Source organism: Xenopus tropicalis, chromosome 2 (assembly GCF_000004195.4).
Source record: "Xenopus tropicalis strain Nigerian chromosome 2, UCB_Xtro_10.0, whole genome shotgun sequence".
Lineage (NCBI taxonomy): Eukaryota > Metazoa > Chordata > Amphibia > Anura > Pipidae > Xenopus > Xenopus tropicalis.
This window is the reverse complement of record NC_030678.2, coordinates 48,757,549-48,768,677: the sequence shown is the minus strand read 5'-3', so window position 1 is coordinate 48,768,677 and position 11,129 is coordinate 48,757,549. Positions and strand designations below refer to the sequence as shown.

Genomic DNA, 11,129 nt, shown 5'->3' with positions numbered 1-11,129 from the left:
GCCTTCAGGAAGCTCTGCTTGGAGTAAAACTGTGTCTCTGTGCTTCTAAAACTTGTCTTCAAGCCAGAAATCTAAAAATGGGCACCGACTTTGAGGCGACTCAGAGCAACATCAAACGGGGTGGTGAGCAACATGTTGCCCTGAGCCACTGGTTGGGGACCACTGCTGTTAGGTTTACCTGTCCTCCATTATCAACTGTTAGATCTCATTCCCAGCACTTTTATTTACATATCATCTACTGTTTATTAAAAGGTAAGGAATACCTTTTAAGGCAGCATCAACTACCTAAAACCTTAGATTAAGCAAATTGCAATTTCAAAATGGCTGGAATGCCACCTCGTGATGGACTATTGTAATTATGTGCCCCTCCAGCTGTCACAGAACCACTGACCAGCATTAAATAGAAGCAGTTGTAGCACTGTGAAAGACAGATGAAGGGACCACCTGCTCACATGGAGAACCATGCTTTGTTCTCAAACAGCATATATTTGTTTCCCTAGCTATTACATACCAAGGACTACCTTGAACCTCCCCTGAAGGTATTCAGAAACAGCACAATAACACTTTCTGATATGTGCTAATGGATAATGAGATAAAAACATGTGAGCAGGTGTAGCAGAATTAGAACTGCATGCACCCTTGGCTGGAAGTATTCGGAAACAGCTGAAGGGCAGCCTTCTGATGTACTACTGGATAATAACATCTCTCTAAATCATTGCATTAAGGTCGCCATACACTCACAGATAAAAGCTGCTGACTCCAGACTAAATCAGCAGCTTATTGGACAGTGTACTGGGCCTGCCGTCAGGGCTGCCTGACTAATTTCTGGCCAAATATCAATTGCCAGGTTTGAAAATCATCAAACGGGCCTCCTTAGGCCCCAGTGTATGATCCAATCATTGGCCCAGGACCAATAATTGCACAAACCCAATTGGCCCTGTGCTTGGGTGGCCAAATTGGACCCAGATCCACGTATTTGGCAACTTGGCTAAATATGCAGCTCTGATACTATATGGCCAGCTTAAGTTGATTAGAAATTTACTGAAAAGAGGCTTTAGCCAATTGGGTATGTTGATTATTTTATTAAAGCGGACCTGTCACCCTAAGAAATAAGTCCAAATTATTTTCTATATTGTTAGTTGAGCAAAATAAACTTTACTTACTCTATATAAATAATATAAATCTTGTTTCCTTCCATCTCGGAATTACTCAGTCAAAGCAAGCAGGCAGCTACCATTTTGTGGGCACTGTTATTAAGACAAGCTTTGTATCATGCCAAAATCTTATTTATGTGCCACAATGGGGGACCAGATGCCCATGCCCATGCACTGGCTACACAATTATATGAGGAGGAGGGAGGGGAAAAGTGAGATGTGCAGTGACATCTAGGAAGTGCTGAATGGAAAGCTAAAGTTATTGTCTGCCCCGCCTCTATGCCTAAGGCATAGAGGCGGGGCAAGCAATATATGAGTGACAGCTGTGATTTTTAAATGCCTTTATAATGGGTTTGGATGTGTTAATATAAAAATGAATTTGGGTTTCATGTTTAATTTGAACAGGACTTTTATTATACAGATTTTCATGTCTGGGTGACAGGTCCACTTTAAAGAGACTTTCACCTAAAGACAAACCTGTCTGAGGGTGGGACACCGCCCTTTATTAATCTATAGCCCCAATTTGTGGCCCCACTATAGACAGGCCTAAAGCAGGGTGGAATAAGAGGAATGGTAAAGGCAGTAATGGGTTAATACTTATTTAAAGGTCATAGCTGGAAGAAACGAGACTGAGACGTCTAGTGAACAATATTGCAGCCATGGCTATGGGTATCCCGTCCTTTGTACGGATGCGCAGGAGTTAAAAATTGCTTTAAGTTCACCCGTAAGTTCCCCCACTGTGGCATCTGGGTATGTGGCACCTGACCATTTTATTGCACTGCAGGCATTTCAACCCAATTCCAAGTTCCCCATTTACCATGCAAGTGGTGATTCACATTGGGTTGATGCATCAGGGTGCCCTAAAATTGATAACCTTCCTGAGTACTTTTAAGGAGAAGGAAAGGCTAATAAAGAGTTCATCTCAAGCTGCAGGGATACCTTTAGTTCTCTCAATAGTGCCCTTAAGTCTCCCCATATTTCGCCTGTTCAGATGATCAGAAGCCTTATAGGAAAAAAAACGCTGAGCTCTGTAAACAAAATTCCCATGCCTTGCTCCTGCACCAAGACCCCCATACATGCGCAAACTAAGAATATGAGGAAGCTTCCTGTTGATTGGCTCAGATCACACATTCCTAAGGGGGGGGGAGTTCTTAGCATTCTTGAGGGAGGGGGGAGCAGGAGAGGAGAGAGCTGCGCAGCCTCTGGTAAAGGAAAAAAGTGTGTTTCTTTTGATAGAGGACTTAGTGCAGCAATTCTGTGAGTGCTTATGGCTGTATTTATATAGCCCTTTATGATAAAGCTTACTTAGTTTTTACCTTTCCTTCTCCTTTAAGGAGAAAACACAGGAAGAATGGTGCAGAGTGAAAGAAGGAGACTAAAATATGCCCCCAAAATATATTCTATCCCAGCTTCCATAGAAGCACGACAAATTTGCTTGAACAGGTAGAAGAAGATGAACTTTTTGAGAGGGAAGGTGCAGTTTCAGCTTCTCTTATTGGAGCTGCCATAGTAAAAAAACCCTCCCCAAAACAATGCTTGCCAAACAGTGCCAAGGATGTAGTCATCCAAGGTGAAAAAGGCAGTAGTACTTACAGTATGTAGACCCCTGGGATGACAATCTGGCCAGCTGGTCAGAGTCCTTAGGTCCCAGGGTGACCCCTTTTCCCCGAAGAGGCTCACTAGATACTCTTTATATGAATACAGCCCGCCTCTGTATAAGTGCCGGAGTAGCTGATCCAAATTGGGATATAGATTATATGCTTAAAGTACTAGCAGTATAGGAAAAATATGAGAAACAGGGTAAAGAGACTAAAACGCCCTCTTCTAAACAATATTTTTCCCCTGATGCATACAGGAAAAGGACCCAAGTATGTCCCTTGGAATTTTGCTGGTATGGAAGGTGTTGTAAAAGCCCTACCATCTCTTCAAAGAGGAGCAGACCCATGGATAGCAAAATTTGAAGTGCTCACAGCCGGCATGTTTCTATGCCTTGGTGATGTGAAGGCTCTTTTAGCCAGAATTCTTAATTGCTCAGCCCAGTCTGTATGGGATGAAGCGGGTCTGCCTCATGTTAGGGGTCTGTACGGCTTGAATTTAACCCTTACAGACCCTGTCTTTTTGCGGCCCTCAGAGTCTGCTATCCTACTCTAAAGGATTTTGGTACATTGATGAATATTACCCTTCCTGATGGAGCAGATATTGCAAAACATATTGCAGATTTTCTTGAACAGTGGACACAAGAAATGGGTATGGACACACATGAGGTTTCTGTTGTTCCACAAGTGTCTTCACAAGGGATTCCCATCCTCTTTGCAGAAGAAGCTAGATACAGTAGTAGGCTTAGATGCCAAACCCTGGAATGAAATTTATTCACATATCCTTCATTATCATAGAATTTGTGAGGATGAATGCAAAAAGCCTCAGAATCTACCTCAGAGAAATCTGACACAGAGGAGGAGAACCAAAGCTATTCCTTTAGGGATCTCTTAAATGATTTTCCCACCTTTTTTGCGCTCAGACTAAATTTAGCAATCCCTTTGGGGAAAACCCAGGAAATTCCAGGGATGGTTTTAAACGAAATGTGGTTTGCTGGAACTGCAATAAGCCAGGTCATGTCCTTTTTTTTCCCGCCATTTTCAAAATGGAGTAAAGCTCAGTGTAACTCAGTCAGACCAATTCTAAGCTCTTCTGTTTTGCTTTGTTTCACCCAGTCTCCATTTCACACTTCTGGTAGGAGCCCCATTAGGGGATCATGAACTTATTAATGGGGATTAGCAGCCTATTAGGGGACAAGTTTCTTTTTACATTTGCATTGTTATGCTAGTTTTAGCGTAATGAATAAGACAATAATAACATTTTGAGCGAATATATTGTATACATTTTTATTTGAAAGGAAAAGTAAAGCCTCTTTTAGCAGCAGTGCCCCCTCTTTAATCACTTCACTGACACTTGCCGCAACTAATCTGTGTCCCCATAGCATGTCCAGAACTACAGAGCCGTTTGGCCCCCCACCTTTAGCTGTGCCCCTTCTGTTCCCAGCAGCCATATTGGTAATCAGCAAACAGCACAGGCACACTGGCACCCAAACTGGGATATTGGGGTACAAGGTTGAACTGGCCCAAGAGGGCACTGGATAAAGACCCGGTGGGCCCTAGTCCTGTTGGACCTCTTTTCACCAGGCACGTTGGTGTGTGGATTGCTGCTGACCAGTAATGAGTAGGAGCTAGAGAAGACAGTATTTAGACCCTTAAATCTAGTTACAGAAGTGGAATTACACATAAATATAGAAAACATTAGAAAGCCCAGCTTGTCCTGAAAAAAAGGATGTATAGTACAGGCAAACTAAAATTACCCCTCAGGAAATGCCCCAAAGTGAAATGACAAATGGCATATGAAATGCAAAATCCTGCTGGTAAAATCATTATCCCAAGGCTCCTGTAGATATGGGACTGGGTTGGATGGCACTGACAGATTTACTAAGAGCAAAATGACAAAATCTGAAAACTGTCTGTTTAAAAGACAAATTCACAAAAGTGGAGATAGAGGTTTGTGAATAAGGTGGAAAATCAGACAAATCTATCTCCATTTTTATTTGTCTCAATTTATTTGTCTTTTGTGAATTCCCCCAATATGTTGTTGCGGATTCCTATGTCCACAGAGGAACCCGTAGCTAATATTTCAGTAGCTGGTTTTCCTTTGCCTTTTCTGCTTGATTCCGGCACTACTATATCTGTCCTCTCTGCTCTCCCTGCAGTATTGTCTCTTTCTAACTACACTGTCAGTACCACATGTTTTGACGGTAAACCTCAGATTAACCATCTCACTGCTGAAACTTCTGTAACTGTTGGAGATTGTACTTTTTCCCATTCCGTTGTCTATGCACTTAATTGGCCAGTTAATCTTCTTTGACGCAACCTTCTTGCTAAAGCTAATGTTATATTGGATTTTAATTCTACTGTATTTCTTGCTGCCATGTCTTCAAATTCCAACCCCCCCTGATCGCTTTGCTGATATAAATGACTCAGTCTGTGCTACACAAAAGTTAACGCAAAGTTAAATCTGTCAGAGAGGTCCAAATTCGCCTCAGTCCAGGGTGTGACAGTCCTAGAGTACCGCAATACCCTCTTAAATCCCAGTCAGAACTAGGTGTGGCACATGAAATTAATACTTTGCTGCAACACGGTATCATTGAACCCAGCAGTTCACCTTACAACAGGAAGCATGAGGAGAGGGGTACTGACTACAACAGGTAAAAAGCTCCTACATAACAAAATTTATTTTCTTAATGCAATTATCAATAAAAAGCAGGACAGTTTAAGATAAAGGACTGCTGGTTATAAATTTGCATTGTATTATACAGAGGATGGTAATATTGAGCAAACTGCACTCTTATGATTGTGTTTCAGGCACCTCCAGGACATTAATGATGTTATTGACCCATTCATCTTCTGGATTTGCACATATCTTTCGATTCTTTCGGGTGACAAGGCTAAAAAAAATTGATAAAAACAAAAAATCAAACAGCTTTTTGAGTATTCATATCTGAAATGTTGCTCTACTCGACAACTTAGGAGTCATTTTCAAAGCAGAACGCATTGTGCAATGTGCAAAACGCAGGCACACTGCATTCAGCCTTGCCAAACTCCCTCAGATCTGTGTGGTTTCTTTCAGAGTGAGAGACTGGTGGCTAGCCCCGTGAATAGAGTGCTACTAATGTTAGTCAACATTGTGCATATTTTAGACCCACAAATTAGGAAGTGTCAGGAGGAGCAGCCTGCAGTGGGTCCTGTCCTTAGGACAGGCGGTAAGTACAGGGCTTGTCTATTCTTCTAGATGCTGCATGGAATAGAGTATAGCTTACCCAGTGCTACTTAAGTGGGCACTAAGGTGGGTGCTCTTGTGCCCCTTAGCGCTTGTGCCACAGTCAGTTATATGACCATTCATACCTAGGCTTCCTATAATTCCTAACATAGAAATTAAGTAGATTTTACTAACTCATTACACAATGATGCATGGAGTAGGACTGTGTGTGGGTGCTCACACTTTTTTTGCAAAATAATGCGTGAAGAACATGCAGCAGCGTATGTGTTTTATGTAGGTGCAAAACCCAAAAATCCACTTTGGCATTCTGAATGTTGCTTGTACGCAAAGTCTAATTCCTAAAATAGTAAAGTCTAATTCCTAAAATAGTAAATACTTACACAACTGCAAATCGGGAGCAGCGGCTACTGGTGTAGAAGTAATCAGCCACGTGTTTGGGTGGGATTGGCTTCTTTATGTAATCAAAACAGCAGGAGACGACATCTGAACCAACTGCAAAAGGAGGGGCTTATTACTGTTTGTTGTTTTACCTTTATTAAACAACCACTTATAAAACCCAGATATCATTCACATCACTGTATCAATGGATAGTAACAAAAAGAGCAGACACCCCTGGGCTTGGATAGCATATTGGCATGTTATGTATTTTAGATCTTAAGCATACTTGTGAAATACTTTTGTATAATTTAAATGACCTAAACTATAAATTATATAATTGTAAAATGCATATTCTGATTTCTGAATCAAATAGATCTGTTCTAAACCACAAATGTGAATGCTTGTAGGTAACAGAATCAATTAACTTATGCATTTAGGTGTGCTTTAACCTTCGTCTCACATGTGTGTTAATTGGATGAAATAAACATGTGTGTATGAGCCCTCAATAATGAGACGCTGTAGAGATGAAGTGCCGAGGTACTGAACTAAAATAGTATTAACAACACTGCCAGTTGTGGGACCATTTGCCAAATGGCAAACTAATGTTAGGGGGCTGATTTTGGTAAATATAAAGTGAGCCTTAATAAAGAACATCCGTGATACCACAATTGCACATTATAACTGAAATGTACACTTTCTGTTCAAGACATACAGGTATGGGATCCCTTATCCGGAAACCCGTTATTCAGAAAGCTCCAAATTATGGAAAGCCCGTCTCCCATAGACTCCGTTTTAATCAAATAATTCTGAATTTTAAAACTGATTTTCTTTTTCTCTGTAGTAATACAACTGTACCTTGTAATTGATCCCAACTAAGATATAATTAATCCTTATTGGATGCAAAACAATCCTGTTGGGTTTAATTAATGTTTTATTGATTTTTTAGTAGACTTAAGGTATGGAGACCCAAATTACGGAAAGATTCCTTATCCGGAATACCCTTGGTCCCGAGCATTCTGCATAACGGGTCCTATACCTGTATATTGTTCCCCCAGATCCCTGGAGAAGGCTTGCTTCAATCTGTGAAGCTACCCAACCTAGCATCAGGTATTGTTAATCTTATTAATTAATTAATTCATCTTCTTTTATTAAAAAAAGTCCTTTCTCAACTACCTTTAAGTTAACTTTTAGCTGCTGAGATTCCAAACTATTGGAAATATTACTCTCTACATCATTCTAAAAGTAAACTCAAAGGTGAGCAATCCCCTTTAAGAAAAGTATGTGAAGTTACACTATTCTGTCAGATATGCTAGCGGCTTCATTATTTCTCATTACCAACTCAAATAAACAGCAGCATAAAACTACAGACCAATTTCCATTTTAAGTGTATTATAAAATCTCCAAAAAAAGTTAAACCTTCAACTTAATTTAATTAAGATGTATTTTAAATACAGGTTTACTGAGGAGTAAAAAAACGAGATAACACTAAAAGATTTATAAATATAATTTAAGACACTAATAACTAAATTTGTTATTATTATTTTAATCAAATAATTCAGAATTTTAAAACTGATTTCCTTTTTCTCTGTAGAAATAAAACAGTACCTTATAACTGATCCCAACTAAGATATAAATAATCTTTATTGGATGCAAAACAATCCTGTTGGGTTTAATTAGTGTTTTATTGATTTTTTAGTAGACTTAAGGTATGGAGATCCAAATTATGGAAAGACCCCTTAACCAGAAAACCCCCAGGTCCTGAGCATTCTGGATAACGGGTCCTATACCTGTACTAGGTTTTATTTAGAGTAATAATTTAAATAGATTGAATAATTCTATGTATTATAAACCCCATATTTAAAGTTGCTTTTCCTTCTTTACAGATCAGCTAGGGAAGCCCATATGATAAAATGGCATATCCCTCCAGGAACCCTACTTTGTGTTGGCTTTGAAAAGTCATCAATCCTCCTGTTAAAAGTCTCAGTGTTCCTTTGGGTATATCCTGCTAAGATAAAGAAAATCACTATCACTGATACCGTTATCAAATATAGTACTTATGGCTATCAAATGAGAAATTCTTATACACCAAAGTCCAATAGTTTTATGCATCAGTTTACTGGGAATCCTGACTTTCCTTCAGGATTGCAAACCAAACATTTTATTTGGTGGCTCCTGAATATACTGATCAAAGTATGTGAGATGCTCACTCCTACTACATGCAGCAGCATCACAAGCTCCCGCAGATATCAGCAATTTTGTAATTTCATCAGCTTACAGAATCCACTCTAAAGAGTTTATTTTTTATATAGGTAAAGTTAGGAGCTACTCTAACAACCCTAGGTCACAATGGAACCTTGTACATACCAACTGCCTTGACCTGGCATCAAGGGCAGGGCACCCTTTGTGTGCTGTGCATGTTTTAGTTAAAGGAGAAGGAAAGGCTAAGTAAGCTTTATCAGATAGGTTTATGTAAATACATCAATAAACACTCACAGAATTGTTGCTGAGTCCTCTATCAAAAGAAACACTGCATATCTTGCCTTCTTTTGTGTCTGTATTAGACTTCTTTCTCTCAGCTCAAACCTCCAGGGCACAGGTTTGAGCCTGCTCAGCTTGCAATATTGTGGCTAATCTATTGGCAATAAACTGCTTCAGTAGCTTTCCATCTCTAAGGGCAAGAACCCACGGAGTGATTGAGTCACCCACGATAGCAGAGATCTATCGCGGGCTACTCAACCGCTCTGAAAAGTCTTTCTACCGGCATAAATAGGAGTTGGCAGTGGAAAGCCCTTTGTATCGCTTTGTTTTCTGAAGTCGCGCAAAGTTGCCTGCAGGAGGAAAATTCACACAATTTTGGATTATGGAAGCAATGCAAAGGGATTTCCACCGGCAACTCCTTTTGTTGGGAATCCATTATTCATAAGCTCCAAATTATGGTAAGGCCAACTCCAATTTTAACAATTCTTAATTATTATTAATTGTTAATTATAATTTTTATTGGAGGAAAGTAATCTTATTGGGTTTAATTCATGTTTAAATTATTTTTAGTAGACTTAAGGTATGGAAATCCAAATTACTGAAAGATCCCTTACCAAAAAATCACAGGTCCCTAACATTCTAGATAACAGATTCCATATCGGTATTGACATTATAAGGTTTAATATTCCTTGAAGGTGCACAAATTTAGATGCATATAAATTGCATATTAAGATTGGCATTTATTGCTAGGAATTGCTATTGCTAGCCAGACCGACTAGTCCTTAAGATGCACTGCAAACAATAAATGGTAGTGGAACATTGCCTTAGATTAGAAATATTAAGCACTCTATTTATTTATGGAATTTCAGCACTTCATGCCCAACTTCAAAGGATAAATGTGCTAAAACTGAGTAAAAAAGCTTCCCAGCTACATATCATAAGAAGCAGAGGAGTATACAGTGTGTATACATAGACAGACATACCTGGTGCAGACTCGGCTCCATTATAAAAAGCCACAAAGAGAAAAACTGAAAGAATGATCAGTGTTGCCTTCATGTTTGCCCTTGCAAAATAAATGAAACCTCTTATTCTCAAAACTGCTGTAAACTGCCATAGAACCTCTTAATATATAGCAGTGTGTTTTGTTTTTTTTTCCAGGAAACAATATCTGAAGTTAGCCGTGGGCTTAGGGGGGAAAGATGGCGAGGAAGGTGTGAAGAAACTTTTGCTGTGGTTTGCTTGCCTTGTACATAAATAAAAGTATACAATGCAAAAAGCAGGATGTGGTGGACACAAAAATATAGATTAGAAAACTTTGTGATGCTGCAAAGATTCAGTGAAGCCATTTTTAACACTTAGCTGGCACCAGAACTGCTGATGACCTATTAGTAACATGTAACATGAAAATAGCACATATGCCAGCAGACAGTTATTTTAGGGGAAAAAAGTTCTGTTTATTGTACTCTTAATTTGTACATATATATATATATATATTTTTTTTTTTTTTGCAATGTTCTACTGTTTTCAAATCCAAAGTGTTTTTTGTGCAGAATGACTTGGCCTTTGACAGAATTTTCCAGTTTTCTCTCTTAAAGTCCTTGCAACCTATTTTTCATTTTGAGGTTTGTGAGTACAAATCTAAAACAAATACTGAACAAATATGTATTGCAAATAAAAAATGGAGACCATAGCAATGGAAGAGCCAGCTTGTGTCTCATCAGTACATATAAAATGCAGGAGAACCTTTGGCAGAGGCACGTATAGACTGAGAATTTAGTCCGGGTAGCCAGTTGCCCTCCAGATTACAGTGAATTGCAGAATCCAGCACCTTGACAGGAGATTACTAGGCGCTAGGAATTGTAGTTCAGCAAGCTGTATAAAACTCGCTGACAATTTTGAACTTAATCACAGGAAAACAAGTAGTTAAACATGTATTTCAGAGTGCAAATTTTGTTTTTCTTTAATAGTTCATCTGTAATTATAATAATACTCATTTCGCAGTGTCAGCTAATAGTAAGTTTGATGCTTGGTAGGAAACAACTGACATAACTGCTTTTATACTTCTACACATGTAAAAATGCATTGTTATTAGTCTGTTTTATCTTAAAGCAAGCAAGATGTATATGCTCTTTACTCCCCTCTCTCCCTTTTCTTTCTTCCTTTTCTCTTCACCCTCTTATGTGGGGTACTCTCTGCCCCTTACTTAATTTTGTTATGTTTGAAAAATGAAAAATAAAAGCAATTTAAAAAAAAAAAGTGTTGTTGAAAGTTTTTCTGATTTTGCCTCATGCATCTTGC

At 39.0% G+C, this 11,129-nt stretch overlaps 1 protein-coding gene across 3 annotated transcripts; it reads right to left on the bottom strand.

Annotated features, from left to right (window-relative positions):
- Positions 1 to 5,412: 5,412 nt before the first annotated feature.
- Positions 5,413 to 9,922, bottom strand: ccl5 (chemokine (C-C motif) ligand 5). Of its 3 annotated transcripts, none has more exons than XM_031896771.1 (4): positions 9,815 to 9,922; positions 8,290 to 8,358; positions 6,356 to 6,467; positions 5,413 to 5,643 (listed from the first exon to the last, which is right to left on the bottom strand). In XM_031896771.1, the coding sequence occupies exons 1-4, from the start codon at positions 9,885 to 9,887 to the stop codon at positions 5,544 to 5,546; spliced, it is 354 nt and encodes a 117-aa protein (XP_031752631.1). In that variant the 5' UTR covers positions 9,888 to 9,922; the 3' UTR covers positions 5,413 to 5,543. The 3 variants fall into 3 exon arrangements, with proteins under 3 accessions (XP_031752631.1, XP_031752632.1, XP_004911784.1); XM_031896772.1 differs by having other exon boundaries at positions 8,290 to 8,355; positions 9,815 to 9,919; XM_004911727.2 differs by lacking the exon at positions 8,290 to 8,358 and having other exon boundaries at positions 9,815 to 9,919.
- Positions 9,923 to 11,129: the final 1,207 nt, after the last annotated feature.